Raw genomic sequence first — 23,438 nt, 5'->3', positions numbered from 1 at the left:
CAGAGGGTGGGACGTGTGGAGGAGTGAAGAGTGCTGATGGTGCTTTTGACAAAGTAGAAAGGTGACACTTAAGTGAAACAACAGGGGACTTTATTTTAAAGAAACAGACATTTTTGAACTTTCACTTAATTTTACATATTTCTAGATTTTAAAAACTGCTTGAAAAGCTGTCACTTTAATAGGTTGTAGTTTTTGCTTTTTCTTTTTAACAGCACATTAGAGTGCTTATAATTACAGTGCATTCAAACAAGGTATGACCTTGGTGATAATGCGTACAGGAGCACAAAGGGAGAAACAGGTGTTGTGCTGATAAGACAAACCTTTGCCCAGTGACTGTGTGCGGGAAGGATATCTTTTGCTGGGCCTTCTCTCAAACGTGCTGGCTCTCCTTAGTCTGCCTCCGTGAGTGGCCTGATACTCCGTCTTACCGCTAGGAAACAAATACCAATCCAAAAGTTAGTATACCCATACCCATTCACACACCAAAAGAGTAAGAGTCCATTCATGTTAACAAATCCCATTCATACACATTCTCGCAGGCTCAGCAGTAGTAGCAGTTTGGAGATGGGATGATCCAATGCATCAGTTTTACTGCTGTATTTGTCCATATCAGCCCTTTAGAAAAACATTTGCCATATGCAAATAATGTGGCATGAACAGATGTCACCTGCCAATGTTCATCCATCGTGTCCAATTTAATGCTGGCATATGGTATACCTGACTGCTGACTCAAATAAGAGATTTTTTTCTGGTCAGAAGAAGTCACCTGTTGGACAACTGATTTGTTTTCATGGCAAATCATGAAAAAAGTTGGAACAGTGGGAGTCTAATACCAGAAGTAATGAGAAAAACACTGGTATCAGCACAGGCAATTGTCTAAATTGTTGTTTTAAACACCTACATCTTAATCAGTGTATCTCTTATTTGGAATTGAGTGTCTTGCACAAGGGCACTTGAAAATGTGGTAGCAGAAGCTTGGGAATGAGCCCTCAACCTTTCGGTTGGGAGACAAGTGGCTTTACCACTGAACCACAGCCACACCAATACGTGTATAAGCCTCTCTTTAAGATTAACAGCATATCCTAAAAGCACACGAGTGCCAAATATCTCATCTTATCACACAGCATTGCACCCAGACATCCCTCTCCCCAGCGACACTTTCCAACTCCTTCTAGGGGGATCCAGAGGTGTTCCCAGACCAGACAGGATATATAATCCCTCTAGCACATTCTGGGTTTTTCCCAAGGTTTCCTCCCTGTTGGATGTGCCCAGAAGACCTCCCAAGGGAGGCCCCAGAAGCATCCTGATCAGATGCCCAAACAACCTCAACTGATTCCTTTTGATATGAAGGAGCAGCTGCTCTACTCGTACTTCCCTCTGGATGTCTGAATTCCTCAAATTATCGCTAAAGATAAGCCCAGCAACCCTCCAGAGAAAACTCAATTTGACAGATTATATCCGCAATCTCACTCTTTTGGTCAGTTCATCCCCATAGGTGAGGGTTGGAGGTAGATCGAATGGTAAATCAAAAGCTTTGCTTTTCGGCTCAGCTCCCTCTTCACAACGGTCCAGCACAATGCCTGCAGTACTGCTGACGCTGCACCAATTTGCCTGTTAATCTCACACTCCCTTTTACCCTGACTTGTGAACAACAAACAGATACTTGAACTCCTTCACCTGAGGCAGAGACTCACTCCCCACCTGGAGGGAACAATGCAGCAGAGAACCACGGCTTCAAACATGGATATGGATCCTATTAATGCAGAACTATCCCAAGCTTACAAGCTCTGTTGAGATAGGAAATTTGAAGAAACTTAAGGAAATAATCCTGTTTGACATTCCTGATGCCTTGTCATCCACCTTTTTAATTGTTCCCCGCCAGTCTCAATGCAATAGACGGAGAGGAGAAGAGCAAGGCGCTGTATTGTTTGCATGCTGTCAGGATACTATAACAGGAATTTAATCAAGCTGATTTTATTGCTGAGAATTACATAGCAAGTAATAAAAAAACATACAACACTTTTTCAATTTTTTGATTTCAGAAAACAATTCCACCTAAGGTTGTGATAAAAATGTAAAGATACTGTGCATATTACTAAGAAAAATACTAGACTTGTGAGCTTGAAGCCCTTGATTTCATGCACTTTGGCACATCTACACTTCAAAATAAAAGCTTTCGTTTTCAAAATGAAGGGTAAAAATATTCTTCAATAATAAGGCATGAAATAATAGAAGATAATAAAATGCTAGAAGTACAAACAAACACATTAATCTAAAATTTTGCTCCAGATATATGACGCTAGAATGTTTCTGTAATGCAATAATGCATCACATCATACAGATGTTCCTGTTTTTCCTCACACCTCCTGTAATATGATTTTTTAATTAATAAATCAGAGCTCACACTGCTTTTGTTTAGCTGTCTGATAAATGATAAATGCCCATCAGGTGTGATGACTTTTCTTTGAACATGTCTGAAAAAACAAACAATATAGAGGGGATATTTCAGTCGCCATAGGAACAGATCCATGTAACCATAGATACAGTGTATCCATAGATACAAATGCTCTGTTTAATGTGACACACTCCCCCCAGTGCTGGTATCAGTCCTGGCCCTGTCTACCTGAGAGAGCCAACTTCTCTTATCATTCTTTAGCCTTAGTCTCAGCACTTAATGACACACACACAGCATGAGGATCAGGTGGGGGTCTGTCTCAGTGCTCTACCTGAATCTGAAGCGTGAACCGAGCCGTGTGAAGTCGCTGCGTCCGGCCTTCCCTGTGGTTGGTTGTCGTAATCTGAAGAAGGCGTGGCTCTCTACAGCACACTTCCACAGGTGTTTGCAGCTCTTGGCACTGGCCAGCTGGAACACAAAAGTGTGCTCCTGCTCACGACCCTGCGTGGTCAGGACACAGTGTTAGTCACATGATGTGTTCGTACATGTGCTTTTTGTATGCAGGGATGAGTCTGTGCAAGGATGGAACAAACCTGGTCATCATCCTCCACCACAACCAACGTGAGCCGACTCTTTTTAAAGTCCAGCCGAGTGATTTTTGGCCTAAAAACACAGAGAGGGACACAAATGAAAGACTCCATATTACTACTACCAGATTGTTATTCAAGAGGTGTTATCTGAACTGACATTTTACACCACTGTTATCTCTTGTGTTAACTGTTTATGCATTGCATCCATCTCAGTCTTCAAAAGACAAGTCATGCAGATGTGATATTAATAAAGATTATGAAGTGAATTGAATACAGCAGATGTTTTCACACCCATCATTTTAAAAGGAGACAGCAACTGAAGGTTTATTTGATGTGTGGGTGACAAAAAAAAAAGCTATCTGCTTCTATCCTTATTGTGTCTTAATAGGTTAACATTTAAAAGGGGTTAATGCAATTGAGATCAGGATTCCAAAGCACTTCTGTAGCTTTTATACTTTTTTAGGTAAATGTGTTAAAATGCACTTTGCTGGTCATTCTATGGGAACTAAAAGTCCACCAGATTTCTAAAAGTTTCCACTAGAGTTCCACTAAAGTTTCTAGAAAAGCTTTAAATTAGAGACGAATTTGATGCACTTACCAGAAGAAAAGGCCGATTTTGTTGGAGCCTTCAAACACTAAGATGCCAGTGGGAGTGAGACCTAGAGCATATTCTCCCCCATCTCTACCCTGCGAATACAACACACACCTTAAGTTTCCAAACTCACCTGTAACACAGCAATACTTCTGACAATGAAACACACAAACATACCTTTACAAAGTGCATGTCTACTCCGTAAAGCTCCAGCCACTTGCACTTGTTGAGAAAAGAGATCTCAGCTTGAGATGGGCTCTGTCCCCTGTAGATTTCAAAATAAGACACCATGATGAGTTTTCACAACACAAACATCGTCCCCTCCGTCACCTCGGCATTCACACTGTGACAAAGACATGTATCAATAATGACGTCTCCTGACCTCTGCAGGTAATAGGTGTCGGCTGTGCATGTAGGCAACCATGACTCAGGCTTCTTGTGTGTTAGGATGACTCTGAACAGAGTGTGGACTCATTCTCATGCGGCTCAGTCAGTGCAGTAAAACACAGCATATGTGTATGTAATTTAATCTGAGATGGGAGTGATCGGACCACAGCTGGGTTAAATACTGCTCAGAATCAATCAAGACCCTTCAGGGATTAATCCCTTAATCCTTCATACGGGCCAGTGAGAGGGAGGCCGAGGTGGAGGAAGAGGAGAGAGAGGGAGAGAGAAATTTAGACTCCCTCATTGGGGGTGATGTTAGTGTGGGAAGTCAGGGGAAGAATGAGTCCCTCCCCTGCTCAGTGCTCTGTATTTATCCCAGTTATTCTGTCTATTAAAAACAACAACCTGCTGAGGTCAAATCACTGCTGGGCACCAACCAATATGCACTATTGCAGTGAGTGTTGCTTCAAACTCACCTGAGCTCCAACCACCTGCTAAAGATGTCCGCCTCCATGGCCTCGCTCTGTTTGGGAGCGAAGCGAAACTCTGACACCAGGACAGGAGAGTGCTCCAAGGGATCACAGTCACCCAGTTCACCTAGAAACAGACCAAGTCATTAGAAATATAGATTAAAAAGACCACCACACAAAGGAACCATGACTAGAATGATGCTAAAAAAATAAAAAATGAACTAAACCAGTAAACTATTTATTTGTTAATAACAGGAGAAGACATGAAGAACAAAAACAGAAAAGGTCCATGCTATCATATAATAGTTATACTGCCAGACATGTAGTCATAGCTAACTGCAAGTATATCTACACATGTGTACATGAATATGCACATTATACATAATACATCATCCATTATGGCTTCAACATTAAATGAACGTTATAAATAAAAGCTAAATGAGTTTAGGATCGATGCATCTTTTTCATTTATATATGAAAAGAACAGCTGTCATAAATTTGTACATCAACCTGATCTAAATTTGGTCTGACAAAATGTGAAACAAGTAAGGACATTGTACTCTTTCTTCCTCTTTGTTCTACACCCTCCACTTTTTTCCTTCCTTGTTTTAAGGATATGCATGCATGGTTTAACTATTATGCAAAGGTAGGAAAATGCCAGGGTCACATGCTCCGAGGAGCCTTAAGATGAAGTCATCATCGGTGCACATCAAATTATAAGGTATTTGACTAAAACTAACAATAAGAGGCCAAGAATGAATAAAAGAAGCATCAGAATAGATTTTTTAATCCAAAAATGACCCCAGCAGAAAGATTTAAGCCCCCTTAAAAGCCCAAAAGTGTTGTTATATCAAGCAATTTATAGTTAGGTCCCTGGGTCCCTGTAGACACAGTGCAATAAGGAATTGGTGGATTACTTGATGGTAAAATGGCATGCAATATAAAAATGTATGATTTGTAGCAGAATAACAAATATTGCACCGATAGTAAGCATGTATTTTTTATTTTTCTAAGTTGTACTTAGCCTGGAGACATGCTAAAATATTTAGGTGTGGTGAGTTTGAATTACAATACCCTTCTAAGAGGTGATAAGCAAGTACTGTTGGATATTTATAGTTCAGATTTTGGTACATCCAGTAGATCTTTGGTTTTATTTTCTGAAAAAAAACCCTCACTATGATTGTTTTTAGCTACTTGGGGCCTAGACCGTATTACTCTTAGAAGATGTAAAGTTTTCCTTAGCACAACATCAGCAACATAAAAAAAGACATTTGTTCCAATGGGGCCTGTCAGTTCATGTGAGTCTGCCTTTTTAATATTAATAACAGAATCTTCTTTTACAAAGCAAAAGTTAAATTATTAAATGGAAAAAAATCATTCTAACTTAGCTGAACACACTAACAGTTCATTTTAGTGAGCTATAAATGTTGTATATCTGATATCACTGAGAGTATTTGACTCTTTCTAATTTAACAAGTATTTGGTATCATCAATTAGTTCTTTCTTGAGTTCAGTGTTCAGTAAAGTATGTCTTTAAAGCTCTGCTATGGAGTTGCACATTTACAGTGCATTCAGAAAGTATTCAGACCTTCTTCACTTTTATCAGTTTTCTTATGCTGCAGCCTGATGCTACAGTAAAAAAAAACAAAATGTTTTGTTCTGGTTAATCTACACTCAGTGCCCCATCATGACAAAATGAAAACAGCACTTTTTTTTGCAACTTTATAAAAAATACAAACCCAAAATATCACATTGACATATGTATTCAGACCCTTGGTAAAACACTTGAAATTTAGCTCCTGTTTCTTTTAAATTTCTCTTGTGATGTATGACACCATGGTTGGAGTCCGCCTGTGGTAAATTGAATGAACCTGATTTGGAAAGGCACACACCTCTCCATAGAAGGTTTCACAGCTGACAATGCATATCAGAGCTTAAACCAAGCCATGAGGTCAAAGGAAATGCCCTCAGAGCTCAGAGACAGGATTGTTGCAGGGCACAGATCTGGGGAAGGCTACAAAAAATCCTGCTGCACTGAAGGTTCCCAAGAGTACAATGACCTCTATTATTCTCAAATGGAACAAGTTTGGCACAACCAAGACTGGACGCCCAGCCAAACTGATTAATAAGGGAAGAAGCTAGCCAACCTGCCATAAGCTTATGGCAGAATGGCTTGACAGAAGCCTCTCTTCAGTATAAAACACATGAATACCCACTTGGAGTTAAAAAAAAACTCCATGTAAAAGCCCGAGGCGTTTGTCTTTCAACTCTGCCATAAAGCCCAGATTAGAGGGCTGCAGTGACGGTTGTCCTTCTGGAACTTTGTCCCATCTCCACACAGGATCTCTGGAGCTCAGTCCAAGTGATCATCAGGTTCTTGATCACCTTACTACACCTCACTCTTACTAGGGTCCTTCTTCCCATATTGCACAGTTTGGCCAGATGACCAGCTCTTGTTAGAGTCCTGGTTGTGGCATGTGAGACTTATGGAGGCCACTGTGCTCTTTCAAACCTTCAGTGCAACAAATTTTTTGTAGTCTTCCCTAGATCAGTGATGTCTCTGAACTCTGCTGGCACTTCCTTTGACCTCATGGCCTGGTTTTTGCTCTGATTATATTGTAAGATGTGAGGCCTTCTATAGAGAGGGATGTGTCTTTCCAAATCATGTCAACTCAGTTAAATTTACCCGGATGGACTCCAATCAAAGTGTAGAAACATCTCAGCAATGATCAAGAGAAATGGGAGGAACCTTAGCAACATTTTCAGTGCTGTTGCAAAGGGTCTGAATTGGGGCTGAACGATTTGGGGAAATTGTATATATTATAATTGTATATATTATATATATTATAATATATACATTATATGATATATAATATATACATTATTATATATTATAACCAACACAATATTCAACAAAACTAGGCCTGAACAATTTGAAAAAATATCTAGTTTTGATGATTTTGACTGATATTGCAAATTGGATTTGAAATCATGTATTAAAGGGAATCATAATTTTTATGTCATCCTCATATTTAATCAGAAAAATGTACAAAAATTAAAAAAGTAGTATTTTTGTAGAGTATTCTTAAAAACCGGTCTTGAATGATTGCATAATATGTACTGCATAATTTCCCAGCCCTAGTCTGAATACTTATGTCAATGTGATATACTAATTTCCCACAAAATAAACAAATGAAATCTTTGTTCAGTTTGTTATGATGGCTGCAAGAAAGTTGAAAACAGTGAAGAGGTTCTGAATACTTTCTGAGTGCACTGTGTCTTGCATGTTCTCTCTTGCACACTTCTAATGGAAATACCTTCACAAAATGAAGGGTGACGATAAAATTTGCCACTAAAAGCCTAATATGTAAGAGTGGAAAACAAACTGATTGTTGTGCATGTAACAGATCATTTCTGACATCAAAATGTCCTTTTGTTTAAGTTTTTCTGTGAGGATTTTTTTCCCAAGTAAAACTTAAAATAGCCACAAGTCATCACAAAAGAGCCACATGTGTCTAAAGAGCCATGGGTTGGGTAAAGAAGTATTACAGTACATCTTTAAAGCTCCACTGTGTTGTTCCATAGTCAGAGAATAGTTAGACGATGTAGCTAATCCAGTGTGATGACTGGTTTTCTTTTATCAAAAAAAAAAAAAAAAAACACACGCTATCTCTGAGTTGATGCACTTGAGGAAGCTTTGATTTTTATAATTGCGATTAGCTGCAGGCATGCAATCCTCTTAATATGTTAAAATTCATACTGCATCCACCTTAGTCTAGCATCATCCTATGAGGCTGAAACATCAATTTTTCCCTTCTATTGTCTGTTATGGATGTCAAAGTGAGGGGTTAGCTCAGAGAAGAGTTTTTTTCAGAATGGCTTCATAACCAAATGTTGAACTTCATTACAAATTAGAGATCAGTGATATAAAATGTTCAGGTTTTAATTCTCTTAGTAAAAACTCTCATCATAGTGTAATGAATGATGATTAATAGCTTCTCCATACATTGAAATTAAATCCAGATGCAGTTCATAGCGATGTAATAGATGCATGATTTATGAGGATTAACTAAAACAAAGTTAAATAAGCTAAAATAAATGAGTGTGAACTGGACTCACTTTGTAAACAATATGCCGCCAGCTCCACTGAGACATCATACGGACATTTCAGCCTGATCAAAGAAACAGAGACACAGGTGCTGAGCTGCATTCATAAACACATTGGAAAGACATTAAAGTAACTGAATGCCCTACACTGTGTGTGTGTGTGTGTCAAGGAGGAGAGGAGCAACCCTTTTCCTAAAATAAGCAGCCCTCTCCTGTTCCTGATCTTGAGCTTTATAATAGAGCTGGACTCAGGGGATCCGTGGCCCAGATAGAGCCAGGAGGAGGGAGAGGGGAAACACGCCTTCTTAGTATGTGTGTTTGTGCAAGCAGGTTTATGTTTGTGTGTGTGAAAAAACTGGCTTCACTCTACAGAACTCCCCCAAACTTCAATGTAGGTGACCTGTGTAAAGGCTAGCACATGTAAGAGTGCTGGTAGCAGGTTAAAGCTGCCTGTGAGACCCAGAAGGAGGACTTGTTTGACAGATGAAAATTTGTCCATTACAGGTAAAAGTTTACTTTTTTTATTTTCTTCAGAAAGAACAGTGGATAGAATCTGAAACTGGGGAGAGAAGGAGAGAACTGGGAATGACACGCGGAAAAGGAGCCATATGTTAGGTTTAAAAACCGTCTGTTTAGAGTACAACAACAGTTTAACATGACCATTAGGCTAAAGGTGCCTCTCAAGTAAAAGTTTACTCTGTTACCATTAAGATTAGGTCTGATTGAAGCATGTTGGTCAACACTTTTGAATTTTTTTTTAAATAATCTTTAATATGGGGCATTTATAAGCATCCATACAATAATATTGCTTTGCTTACTTTCATTCATGTATTCACTTTCACAGATGTCATCAGAAACTGCCATAGTCACTTGTGAAAATTTGGCAAAACAGTCAGAAACCCTTTTAGCACATATCCAAAAATGTAATGCTCTAAAAACATCACAAACGTATTCTGTCTGAGGTTATTCTAGCGTCTTATGTAAGCTTTAGTAACGGAGTGAAATATTTAACATCCACACTCAATGTTGTGTAAGTCTGTAGCTCTTAATCTAAAAATACAGGACATGTCTTGCCTTGTATTTATTCTACACAAGTTAAGTTACAAAACACTGTTGTATTAGAATGGTTATTATAACTTAATTTGTTCAAATAAAATCCTCAAGGGCTGTATAATGTTTGGAAGGTCACCATGCCTATCTATGGGTGCTTAAAGGCTAGAGAAAAATCTATGAGAGACATTGGTAACCTGATTTTCTACCACTTTTAGTTGATTTTAATAAAAAAAATTAATGACCCCTCTTGTGCAATAATCAAATTAGTGGAGAGTTTATTTTATAGATCAGACAATGCTCTAGTAAGACTGCGGAGAAAGAGCGTGAAAGACAAATGTTTAGTTGAGCAGATCTAGGGGCAGAAGTTCAAAAGCGAGGGTGGAAAATTAGGGTTAATCCAGTAGAAGTGGGATGTAGGGGGCTTATAGCAAAATCACTAGTGTCATTAGTTCGTACCTCACCCTGGCTCTGCTTCCCTCATCCTCTTTATAAGCTCTCTTTTAGAAATTTCTATAGGTATCAGTATTTTTTTATCAGTTATTTTTCATGTGTAATGTTGGGACCAGGAGTAGTTAGTTACCTTGTTTGGGGCTCTGAGGTAGGCAGTAACGGCATATCATTACCTGGGTCTGTTGAAGGGGGGTGATGTCGGGGCAACTATGGGCCCCATGCAAGGTTACTTAACTTATCAGTAGTGAATAGAGGCATAATTGAGATCAGAGGTCTCTTCACTGAGTGCTTCTCCTTTTATAAGGGCACAAGAGACTTGTGTGTTATAAGCATAGATATATTTTTATGCACTGAAATCTAATGTGTAAATCTAATGTTGCAAAGCTCCAACCTGGAACAATTGTGTCAGGTCTGAGAACGTATTAGACCAATCAGCATCACTGAGGAGAATGAGGCAGCAGCTACAGGCAAAGTCTAGTTGTACTGGAAGCCAGTAGCAAAGGCTGGTGCCACTGTAGCAATTAGCTCAGATGTAGCTATAGTAGAGCAGCAGTTAGATCAGAACTGGACAAGAGTTCTCTATCAAAAGATGAGCACAGAATTGTATGACAGCTTTACGTGGCAAAGATGTTTTCACTCATCTCCCAACCTGCTTCAGCATGATTTTGAGATAGTTACGGGCAGGGTTTAGTTGTACTCCGAGCCAGTATATACAATGACTGCTGGTGGAGTAATTAGCTTGGATGTAGCTTTAGCAAGGTTTTTAAAAACCAGATCGGCGCAGCATTTCTTCAAAAAAAGAAGAGCAAAGGCTCACACTGAAAGCTGCTCTTGGTGGGGTTGTTTTTGCACTTGGCCTGAACGGCTTCAACAATGGTTCAATCCACCAACTAGGTCAACTTATCAAAAACTACAACAGTGCCTGCCAAACTCACATTGCTCTACTGAGTTGCACATGCCTACTATCTCATTTTGTCTTGCCACACTGATTGGCCCACAATGAATGTGACAGACAGAAAGTTTGTCCAATCCCCAATTTTTGGCTGACCACTAGGGTCAGCCCTACCCATGGCAGTGTCTGTGTCTGAGTAAGTAAGTAAGTAAGTAAGTAAGCAAGTAACTGACTGACTGAGTAACACTAATTTATAAGTCTTATTTATAAGCCCTTTCTCCCTGACCATTCGTGCGTCTTTTCACAGCAACGTCAGCTGCTCTCCTCTCATCCTCGTCTTCTTTCATGCTGCATAAGAATGACACACACAAGTGCGACCCTCACGCAAACACCTACACTAAAACGCACACTAACATGTCGGTAGTGTAGACTCAAGGCTTCTATCTGTTGAGGGCACAAGTTTCAGAATACTGGAGGATAAACAGCAGAACTTTCTCCTCTTAAAGCTCCTCTCTGACCATGGAGGACCAGCGCGTCAGTGCTTTGTGTGCGAGCTCCAGCTGTGTGAGTCTGTGTCACCCACGTGACCCAGGAGTATGTTAAAAAATATTTGGTATATATGAGTAAATTTGGTTTATGGGAAACAAATAAATGTTAAAATCTACACATCTGCGTTGTGAAGAGAATGCTACTCAAACGTTTGGCACATCTTTATTTGCAGGGAATATGATAAATGTGCTGTTTATTGATAATTAACGGATATAAAAAACAATAGGAACACTAAAGTAGACATTCAGCTTAATTTTACACATATAAAGACCCTTACACACCTGTCTGAAGAGAATAAGAAATGTTCATTAAACCTGCTGTAGTTTTTATTTAATTTTAGAATAAACAGTTCATTAACAGTCGTTTTAGTGTTAGTATAAACTTACTACCATTAAAGACTTACATCTGCCAAAAAAACATTTGATCTCCAGTGTCTCACTGTCTGTCTCTATCAGTGAAGTATGACACATGTCTCTGTAGAGTTTCATATGTACACAGAGAAGAGCTTTATTAAGAGGAGAGACGGACAGAGAGAAAGGACAGCATGCAGCTATACGTTTAAGTTGCCACAATGCATTTGGCTCACAAAAAATAACAATAATGACAAAATCACTCTGCCAGTCAGGCATTTCAACAGGCATCCCAGATAGTTGCAGTCAGCCATATACTAGGTTTTTACCTAGTCTTGTTTAAAAAAGTCCTAACCGTCCCAAACATTCTGTATGGGAGATTTTCCTAGATGAATTCTGAACATATCCTATGCAAAGGATATGAAACAGTCTATCTGGTGTGTCAGATTATTATGTTTTAACTGTGTAATCATATTCAACCTACTGTCTCTTTTTTGTGGTGATTGTATGCTCAAACTGTGAACATGTGAATGTTGTGTACTTTAAGGTACTGTTTTACATTGAATTAATTACTCAATAAAAGCTTAATGTGTCTATTCTTTTCTCTTCTATTCTATCCCTTTTTGTTTGGACCTGTATCATACTATTCATTTGAAAAATATTGTTTTACAATACAATAATCAGATCCAGCAGCATGGTCAAAAATTCCTGGCATTATTGTTGTCATACCTAGTCTTATGCTGTGTTAACCAATCCTCTTTTGTTAATCTCTCTCCTCATTCATTTAGCTTCCTGTCAGTATTATCTATGTTTCATCCAAATTCACACCCAGCATACCTTTCATATCTGTCCTTTATCCAGTTACTGTTTGGGGCTTTTAATCAGCTCCAGTGTCTGTATTCCCTCCCGTCCTCTATGACACCTGTACCTGACCTGACTTTCACCTATGTCTCCTCTTATCACCACGCTCACAAATCCATCCTCAAATTTAACTCCAACAACAAAAAGACTGCCATCTCTGTATGCCAACAGCCAGGAACCAGTTATTTTAGCTTTGCATAGGTTAAAGACTGGCTGTCTCTATTCAAAGGTACCAAAATCATGATACAAGAAGCTGACTCTAAGAAATCTGTGTTCCTGGTCAAGAAAATGTCAACACAAGTGAGAGAGGTGCAAGCCAAGGCTAGCATAAAGCAAGTAAGTGACTTTAGAAGGTGCTGGGTGGGTGGTGGGGTGAATGTTACATAGAGCAAGGCTAGCTGTTTCTTCTATTACTAGTCTTTCGAGAGGGGTCTGGCTGCAGACTGTACACTTCTGACGGCCATTTTTACAGACTGTTCATTTGAATCACCATATATCTCAGAAAGGAAATGCCGTTATTTGCTGGTACATCATATTTCCAGTTTAGATTTGTTTATTTACATTCAACTTTATTCATAAACAATGTCCCAACAATGAAATAACCATATCACAACATTACAGACTAAGAAAAATTTCACAAATAAATCAAAGGATATGATCAGATCTGGGATTAAATTATGCATAGATCTGTTTTAGAAGTAGCTAACGGACAATGGCTTGTTTGAATTTTAACTTTGGCTTAAGCTAACAGAGCTACACTGGCTATGTAATTAACTTTATGACATAAGCAATGTAGCTAAGTTAGCTTTAGTAACATTAGCTATAGCATTGTTAGCTTTAGAAAACATATCTTAAGCTGATGTAGCTACACAGATTACGCAGATATGTAGTCTACATAGCAACTTTAGCTATGTCAGCCACATTAACTTCATAGCTCTGTTATCTATAGCTAAGTTAACTTTAGCAACAATGTAGCTAGGGCTAACTTTGCTATGCATAACATAGATATATAGGTAATGTAGCTACATAGCTAAACTAACTTAGCTACACAGATAACACAGATACGTAGCGTATGTAGCTGCTTTATGATTTTGCTTTAGCTCCCTCAGCTTAGTAATTCCATTAGCTATATCACGATCTTAGCTACATAGTTTGTGCAGCTAATGGAGCTATCTAAGCTATTTTGGCTGCGTTGGAATGTTTTCATTGAGGATAAGCTATTTTCCTGTTAGCAGTCTGTTTCCTCGGCTTCATTAAATGTTTTATAATCAAGTTTTGCAGGTCTGGTTTTGAGGTTTTTTTTTTTGAAGATATATTTTTGGGCTTTTTAAGCCTTTATTCAGAGAAGAGGACAGTGGATCGAGTTGGAAACAGGTATGAGAGGGGGAGGTAGAGACATGCAGGAAGGAGCCATAGGCTGGACTTGAACCTGGGCCACCCTCGTACATGGAGTGCAACCTAAGCAATAGGCCATCTGCACCTCAGCTTTTTGACTTTTAACTTTTGGTATCCTTACCCTTACCTCAGACCTTATCCTAATGCTAAACAGAAGTTCAATCTAATTTTATTTAAAAAGTTTCAGCTTGTATTTCTGTTCTGAGATACGGTGTCTAAGATGATCAGTGAGAGTGGCAGTCAGAGATGAAGGGGCACCAGCCAGACTGGCTGTGCAGCTAAGCTAATGGGCTTCCTGGTAATAGCCTATTAGCTTTCAATAATTTGTTGTTTCCTAATATATCACACTATATTAATGTTTCTTTTTATGTGTACCTGTATTTCTGGGTGTGTTTTACTGTAATTTTTGTTGGATTATTGAGCATTAGCAGTGACAAAGGAACTTACTTTCCAGACAGAATATCTTGTCGAAGCTGCAACACGAACAGATACCTGTTGGTGTGGAGAAAACAAAGAGTGAGAGGCTGAACAGTAACATAAATCAATTTGAGTATCATCAGCCTATCCTCCACCCTGACACATAATTTGTTTTAAAAAGTCTCTGTCCGTTTGGCCTCGATTTGAATCTGCCCACAGCAGCAGAGTAATTAGCCCCACATCCCCCTCGGACCTCAGCACCGGGCTCCAGAGAAATCTGTATGTGCTGTACTGTGGTTGTGTGTACTCTAGGTTTTTACCTCGTAAATTCCTCACGCAGGTTATTTGGCTCTGAAGAGTAAAATTTCACTCTGAAGAACAGTCTGTATGGAGGCCCATCTGAGAAAAAACAAAGGAGAGTGTAAAACAAGTATGCAAGGCAATAAGATGGGAAGGAGAGATTAGGTAGTGTATTATCAAAATCTATCAAACCCCATCTAATTCCATTATTTCATCCACTTTATCTAATTTTTTCCTTCACCATCTGTCTCTGCCAGCCAGACCATAAATCTTCACCCCCCTACATTTCTTGGTGACATCCTTTAATGCTTCTTTCCTGTTTCACATCAACATGGATCAGACTTTCTTCTAGAGAATGCACTCAATGAAAAAAAGGAGCAGAGGACAACTACAACAACATTAATCCATCTATTCATCCCTCTGTTACGAGCTGGTGAGCAAACAAGGGTACGGCTGCTAATGCACGTGCTAATCACCATGTCAACAATGGATAATGCAGCACCTGCTCCCTGCTCACCTGCTTCCACATGCACATACAGCATGCAGCACATTTTCCTGCAAGCATGCACAACACAAAATAATTAGAGCTCATTTGAAAACAGATGATAAGAACTTACCCCGGATCTGTTTCTTTATAAGCTTGGTCATATCCAGCCAGTGCTAAAAAAGACAAGAGAGAGAATAAGGCAGTGAGACTTAGGTACATCAAAGTATGGTCTAATGTAATGGAGTTATGAGCCTGTTACTCACTGAGACTTGCTCTGTGTCCATATACTGCAACCCAAAGTAGTCCGTCTCAACCAGATCTATGTGATACATGATCTGATCAAAAAGCTCCTGGCCTTTACACTTACTCTGCAAACCAACAGATAAAAGACACATATTTTGAGAAAAAAGTATGTCGTATAAATATTCTCTGCTGTGGTAAACAGAGCCCGAGACACATAAGAGAGCCGACCATAGCACACCAACATCACAGGTAGGGATGCTCCAAGGGAAAAAAATTCAAGACAGTCTAGCTGCCTTAAGTTTCTGACAGCCACTCTCATTGACCATTCATCTGAGACACACACGCTGACTCTTTGGAAATAAAATAGGATTAAAGTTAAAAATCTGACCTCCAAAACCTAATTACAAAACATGAAATAAAACTGAGTAACCAGTCTGCCTGGGGAAAAAATGTCATCATCCATGAAAACATTTCAATGCAGCAAGTGTAACTTACGTAGCTCTGTTAGCTGCATAAGCGACGCAGCAGCTCTGTATCAAAAGGAGCCACGTAGCTGATGTAGCTTAAGCAAGCTCACATAGCAGCTGCGTATCTACATTAGCTAAGTTAGCCTTAGCTATGTTTGCTAAAGTTCATGTTGCTAAAGTTTACTTAGCTATAGATAACTGAGCTACATTTCAAACGTCGCTAAAGCTAAGCTCACAAAGCAGTTTTGTAAGCTACACAGGTATGTTATCTACATATCAATGTTATTACTTCACTATACACTTATTGTGACTGATTGTATAATGCCTGAAACTGCTCTGATAAAAACATTTGACAATAACTAGTGATATTAGCTTTAGCTACATTTGTTAAACTCACATTGTTATCCTGTTCTTCCTACACAGCATCTCAGATGAACAGTCTGCAAGAATCGCCATCAGAAATGTACGGTCTGCAGCCAGACCCCTCCTGAATAATTGCTCAGCAAAATATGATGGCGTTTAGTCAACCAGTCAAAATTCAAGTACATACATCCTGTAAAACAACTTCACACTGACATGACGTGAAGTTGGTTTACTGAATGTAGTTTACGTTAGCAGCGCTAGCACTGCCAGCCTTCGACCCTCAGTGAAGGTTAACATCCACATAGTGCCACTCAGAGCTTTGGTTAAATTTGTGTATAACCTGACACAGCCTCTAAACAACCTAATCAATATTTTCCAGATCAAAATTCATTCATTATTCTGGTGCTGACTCCAAAAGGATATGACTTCAACCACTTAGCTGGCTAATCACACACAGTCCTTATCACATTCCAGGTTTCAATGAATCAGTCAAGATTTGTGATATTTTTGTGATCAATTTAACACTTTCTTAATTCATATGGGTTCTGGGGGATAATTTGTTATAGATATAAGTAGGGGACAGGAGTGCTTTTGTCATTTGGACACCTCAGAAAGACCAATATGACACCCTGTTCTATTTTTCTAAAATAAGTCATAGCCTGTAAACATGTGTTAAAGCATCTCTTTTCAGTTAAAACAGACACATACATGACCTAATCTCAGTTATAAATATTTTTCAGATACCCAATAGTACTTGCTGATCACATCATAGAGCATGTTACCTCAAACTCACCACATGTAAATATTTTAACATGTCACTAGTCCAGGTGTAACTTTTTAAAAACATAAAGTGCTGTGCATAAGTTTAAGGTATGCTCGGTCCAAAAATGTAGGCTGCAGTAAGGCATAGATGTGGTGAGTAAGCCCACCTGAGGGCACCATCTGGCGGAAAGGAAGAATGACACAACCCTAGTTGAGCCCTGGATGTCCTTGCCTAATACCAGGGTCATGGGAAAACCTGTTCAATTAAGAGCCAACTTCACACCTTTAAGGCGGAGGAAGGGTTGGATGTGGCAAGTAAGCATGCCTAAGGGTAACGTACAAGTTGGTAGTTGGGTTGCCATGAGCCCCTGGTTGTGCTGTGGATGTCCCAAGAGCCCAAAAACTGCAAGCAGTCTCTGGGCATATTACCATGGGTGAAAAGGCCTGGATGAAAGAGATGCCGTCAAGCTTGACCTTGCAGCTGCTGAGTAACACACGTGTCGATATTTGTCAAGCTTGATTCTGGCCACAAACACCCCTATCTCAGGCCCTGGGTTGTGGCACATCATTCACTGGGGTGCATGTGTTGCAAGAATTTACTTCAGCTGCCACTGATAAAAAAAGGTGAATATATCCCTCTGTAATCTGAGTGACTCTCAAATCCTGTATACTTGTAAGGCTCTGATCATCCTTGATTAACTGAGTCTTTGAAGCACACAGGTGGCTCCTGGATTTCCTATCAAATTAGGCATGAAAACAAACCAGAAGCAGACCTGTTGTCCATAACAAGGGCAAAATGGCTTAAACCACATGTAAAAGTCGTTATTTGTGTGAGTATGGATGTCTAGATCTGGGACATAAAGAAGAACCAACCCCCTGAAGCAGAGGCCATTAGTCAAGCCTTTGTCAAAAACACACAACTAAGAACATGAGTCACTGCCCTGTCGTCTGACTGACTTCTGTAGAAGTATTTGTCCTAAACTTCAGACATTTCTCATCACTCACTGTGAAGACCTCACCCCAGTCTGACCCATATAACACACAGAAAGATAACAACCTTGTACTTTGGATCCTGATAACCCGTCTAAACTTCCTGGTGTGTGTATGAATGTGTGAGGAAATCTGTGTTATTAAGGGACTGGGGACAGTAAAGAAAAACCTAATCCCCATAAGCTCTTGCTTATTCTGCAGCAGCCTGATTGAAATCATTGCTGCTATCACATAAAGAGAATTAGTATTGTACTGTTCCTGTTTTCTTTCTTGTGTTTTGTCTTCACGCAGCCTAAAGTGACAGACTAATGAGCTCTAATATGAGTTTCAGCTCCGTTCAGTGCACCCTGACATGAACAAACTTGTTCCTACACACCTGTGACTAAGCTGGCCAGCTTGACAAGCCCTTTGTTATTTCATTATTGAAACGGTAACACCACAGAAGAAGCTGTAGCTTTGTGTTATTGCTGTAATCTCCATGTAGGTAGGTAAAAGAAACACTCTTCCCTGAGAACACCCTATATTCACTCAGGCTGGGGGTGACGCACGTACACTGCATGCTTCGTTGACACACACACATACACAATCTTCGAAATGAAAACGTCTTTATGAGAAGCCACTTACGCATGAATGCCCACACACTCGCTCATCAGCCCACCTGCCCCCTCGCACACTCATTGCGCTCGTCTGTGACACAGAGTCCCCACAGTGGAAAATCTGATCTGGGAGTCAGGGAATAAAAGGGAGACAGAGGGAGATGGATGGAGGAGACAAAGGGAGGAGGAGAAGGACGAGGAGGACGAGTAGATGATGAGCATGGGTAGCAGTCCACAGAGGGGGTGTGAAAGAAGATTAGGAGTGGAGTAAGAGAGGGGAGAGATCACTGGCAGTAGATCAGATACAAGAAAATAGAGAGGAGAAGGAAGAGAGAGGGAGATGCAGTGGGAGAGCAAACACGAGGGGGCAGCTTCAGTTCTGTCTTACTTAGATTTCCCTGCAGTCAGAATAGGGAAGTAATGTGATGGATTGGCTGATCATAACACCATCTGGAGTTGCACCTTTTACTGTACAGGAGACACGCTCGCCAACACACACTCATGCAATCTAGGTCACTGTGGTACAACAGGCGCTAAAACTTTGGGAACTTAGCTCTGCTGATGGACGCACTTCAGACACGGGTTTAACGCAACTTTTAAGGGATCTGCATGACTGATAATTTTTTCATTGTGCAGATAATTCAATCACCAAAATAGTCTCATTTTAAAGAAGAGATCCTGAACATGGTCATTTCTTAGCAGTCAGTACACAACTCTAAGGGCTTCAGTAAAAACTAATTCAAAAAGAAATAAAGATAATGATCTTTACAGAAGCAAGTATTTGGACTGAGAACCTATTCTCAAAACGTTTGATATTAATTATTATTAAGGTCAACAATTAGAGCAGTAATTTCTTGGGTAATCACATGATTTACTGTCCCACTAGGCACACTTGTCTTAAGCCTCTGCAGCTTCTACCTGCAGCCGCACTGATGTAAAATAAGTCCACAACTGTTCCTTAATGTCTCACTTCAGCTTAGAAAACTCAGAGACAGCTCAGTGGACAAATGAAAGGCCATCTGCACCATGTGTTCTTATTTTCATTCCATAATAAGTTCTTTTTTCCCCTGGTTCAGTTCATGTTAAAATCTTTAACAGTCACGATAACCCCCCCCCGAACAAAAATGGTTGAAAAATGTGTTTTTTTCTTAAAAAACCCCCCAAAAAACATTACGCCTATGTAGACATCCAAACAATGCCTAGATTTTGTTTAAAGTGAAATGTAAATAGCTATCACCAAACACAAGGACACTAACTGGGCTATATTTGGACTGAATCCATGGACTAAACAAATCCAAGATATCAATAACATTTTTGGGCTTCTATGAGGTTATGACAGACCAACGAGATTAAGACCAAAAAGTTTGGTGGGACAGAAATTCTGAGATTAATTACAAATGAAAATTTTAATCTTTTCATAGCCCGATTTTAACATTTTCCAGGCTAGAAATTGGATTTATTTGTCCTTAACATCATCATGGAAAAATCACTAATAAATGCAATGTTTGCATGATCAAACTGTGTTACTGCATGCCAAATTTCAAAAGTTAAAGTAAGAGAAAAAAGGTACATTGACTCCAGGCAAAAATAAAGTGAATTAAATTTAAATCAGCAGCAACGTCTTTCATATGCATTGGACCACCAGGATACACTGTGATGTCCCCCAAGGGGTCCCAGTGCCATACTTTGGCACACATTGACCTAGGCTACCACCTCGTCCTGCCTCATGCTGTGTACACACTGAGCATGGCCAGTGTAAACACAGCGGACAGGCTTCAGCGCACTCACAGGCAAATCCACATTGACATCGGAGCCGTCCAGCAGCAGCACGCGGCAAGTGATAGTGGTCCTCGCGGTCCCTGCTGCAGGGATGTGGACCGGCGCCCCCCCAGTGACCACGGCGGGCGCGTGGACGACCTGCTGCTGATGGGCCAGGAGCAGGGGGTTCCCTGTTACCCCTCCTGCTCCCCCTCCCTCTCCTTCTCCCCCTTTACCGTCCCGTTCGTCCCTCTCTCTCGTCTGAAAGCGGCTCCGGGAGCGGCGGCTGAACGTCCGGCGCAGAAAGCCCATCATCTTTCTGACCCACAAGGCGAGGAGGTCCGCGTCGTGTCCGTGAAAGCTGCTCCGTACAACAGCGTGTAGAGCTGGGGTCCTGCTTGTGCTGCTGCCGCCTCCTCCCCCTCGTCCTCCACGGGGCGAGGAGTCACTCAGCAGGCACGGAGGAGACTTCAGGGCTGCCGATCACTCCTCAGGCTGGATGTCGGCAGCTCTGGCCGCATACTAATGAAACTAACACACATCGACCAGGAGCCAACCAGTTGATCTCCAATCATTCGGCCGGGTGTGGACGACAGGACTGTGTTACGGAAATACAAGCAGCCCTCCTCCTCCTCCTCCTCCCCCTGCCCTGTCCTCTCCCGTGCACCTGCCTTTCCCTCCTGTTCTGCTCGCTGTTGCGCACCGACTCTGAAATCCCGGAGAAATCCCGTCCGACGCTCTGCAGCGGGAGCTCCCGAGTCACACGGGTCCGGGGAGGGAGGAGGAAAGTCCCGAAACCTCTGGCCCGGTCCGGAGCACTGTAGTTGTTATCGCTTTTTCACACCGGCGAACCGAAACTAGACTACCTCTCAGGTAAAAGTCAACCAACGAAACTGGGCAAACAGAGTGAACTGCGCCTGCGTAAAAACACAACGCAGAACAAACTTCTGTTCCTCCCGACTAACCGACCCATTACAGCCTGACAACCAGCGCCACCTGTCTGTCATAGGCTTGCCAGCCGTGGGAATATTTCACTGTAGATAAGTGGTTCCCAAGGTGGGGTCCGGGGTTCCCCCAGGGTCGTTGTGTGGTTTCAAGAGGGGCCCCATAATAATCATCTATTTCAGTCCTTTTTAAAAGGCATTACCAAAGACTTGGCCACTGAAATACAAAACAATTTAACAAATCTTCAAAATGAATTAGGACTTTTCATAAATGATAATTTGCTTCAGTTACACAATTAACATCCTGATCAAACTCAGTGTTATAACCTACCCCTTAATAGAAGGTAGCTTACTTCTTGTTGTATATGCTTAACTTTTACTGTATTTACTGCTCAAACTGTATTATCAAATTGGATTATTCTGTTTCATTCCATGTTAATAATCATATCTCACTGCTACTAATCAAAGCATGTCACTTTTAACTTGCCATTGAACTGCAAAGAATATCAGTTCTGCCTCCTATTTTATTTTATTTTATTTATGTTACCAATTCTTATTTACATTTCAACTATACTGTGACCAAGGCCACCCATGAGGGGGGATAAAGAAGAGAGCTTTCTGGTCCCAGCCAAATTGGAGGCCCATGGAGGTCAGCAAAATTATGGCCTGTTGTAAAGTTAAACTCTGGTAACCATATTTTACTTTCTACCTGAATAATTATCACTTTTAACAAAGAAACAAATACATTCTTTATTTATTTATACTGTAGAATGTAGCTTTCTAAAAATGTGACCCCCCTTTTCTTAAAACAGAATTAAAATGGTTTAAAGTGGCATAAATGCGTGAAAAGGGGATTATATGGGATTCCAAAAGGAGCAGTAAAGGGTTAAAAGTGGAAAAAATGGATTAAAAGAGGCAACAGTGGGTTAACAGAGTCAAACAAGACAGGAAGTGTTGAAAATGGGTTAAAATGGGGAAAAATTGGCATAAAAAGTGATAAAAATAGGTTAAAAAAGGCTAAAATTGGTCAACATAAGCAACAATAGGTGGAAAGTAGTGAAAATATATTACAAGTGGCAAAAATGAGGAGTAAAAACAGGATGAAAAGGGGGCTAAAATGTGGGGGAAATGGGCAAAAATAGTGCCAAAGTGGTAATTAATGGTGGAAAAATGGGTGGAATAAGTGGTTAAAAGGGTTAAAAATTGGCACAAAAAATCATTTCAACATCAGAACCAAATAATAATTTGACACACTTTCAGCTCTAAAATAAAGTTACTGTTAGCCAGGCTGTTGGCACCAATGCTACTCATCCAGCACACACGTATTTATACTATCAATAAACTAGAAAAGCACCCACTTTTTTGAACCTCATTAGAAAGTGAAATAAACATTTCAGTTTCACTTGGAGAGCGCAGACCTCTGCCATTAGCCCTACCTCCCAATAGTAAGGAATCCTATAAAAAAATTCCTGGATCCAGACGGTGATCCGGATCACTCCCAAAATCTAATCAGTTCTTCCTTATGCCATTTCTGACATTTCCTGAAAATTTCATCAAAATCTGTTCATAACTTTTTGAGTTATGTTGCTAACAAACAAACTAACTAACTAACTAACAAATCTGCAGGTCACATAACCTCCTTGGCAGAGGTAATCATGGCTGCGTGTGGGTAGGGGGATATTCTCTGGGTTTGTCAGGGGCAGAGCCAATCTGTGGGCTGACCTGACTGTGACAACTTTGTTTTGTGTTGTGTTGCTGAAATATATGAACTTCCTCTCTGAAAATAAAGCATTATCTTATTTGTAAATATTGTTAGGCTTTAGGCCTGCAAACTAAAAAAAATGTATAAACTGTTTAATCAACTCTGTATATTAACCTCATAACATTCATAATCTGTTCAATAGATCTGAAAGATAAAGAGCACACCTGCATGTTGATGTCAAACAATAATAACCCACAATATGCAATATTTTTGTACATTAAAATGCTTTTCTATGCATAGTTGTATATGCAACAAATA

At 40.2% G+C, this 23,438-nt stretch overlaps 1 protein-coding gene across 1 annotated transcript in view; it reads right to left on the bottom strand.

Annotated features, from left to right (window-relative positions):
• epb41l4b (erythrocyte membrane protein band 4.1 like 4B) overlaps positions 1 to 22,486 on the bottom strand; it is a 36,836-nt gene extending 14,350 nt beyond the window's left edge. Inside the window, exons 1-12 of the mRNA XM_041794204.1 lie at positions 20,505 to 22,486; positions 15,559 to 15,663; positions 15,426 to 15,468; positions 14,829 to 14,907; positions 14,539 to 14,583; positions 8,554 to 8,606; positions 4,441 to 4,561; positions 3,755 to 3,842; positions 3,584 to 3,672; positions 2,989 to 3,058; positions 2,727 to 2,896; positions 321 to 430 (exon numbers count right to left, since the gene is read on the bottom strand). Of these exons, the coding sequence (XP_041650138.1) occupies positions 321 to 430; positions 2,727 to 2,896; positions 2,989 to 3,058; positions 3,584 to 3,672; positions 3,755 to 3,842; positions 4,441 to 4,561; positions 8,554 to 8,606; positions 14,539 to 14,583; positions 14,829 to 14,907; positions 15,426 to 15,468; positions 15,559 to 15,663; positions 20,505 to 20,789 (1,258 nt within the window). The 5' untranslated portion in view covers positions 20,790 to 22,486. The remainder of the gene's footprint in view (positions 1 to 320; positions 431 to 2,726; positions 2,897 to 2,988; positions 3,059 to 3,583; positions 3,673 to 3,754; positions 3,843 to 4,440; positions 4,562 to 8,553; positions 8,607 to 14,538; positions 14,584 to 14,828; positions 14,908 to 15,425; positions 15,469 to 15,558; positions 15,664 to 20,504) is intronic.
• Positions 22,487 to 23,438: the final 952 nt, after the last annotated feature.

Source organism: Cheilinus undulatus, linkage group 8 (genome assembly GCF_018320785.1).
Source record: "Cheilinus undulatus linkage group 8, ASM1832078v1, whole genome shotgun sequence".
NCBI lineage: Eukaryota > Metazoa > Chordata > Actinopteri > Labriformes > Labridae > Cheilinus > Cheilinus undulatus.
Note: the sequence above shows the minus strand (reverse complement) of the source record. Positions and strands in the feature narration are given on the sequence as shown.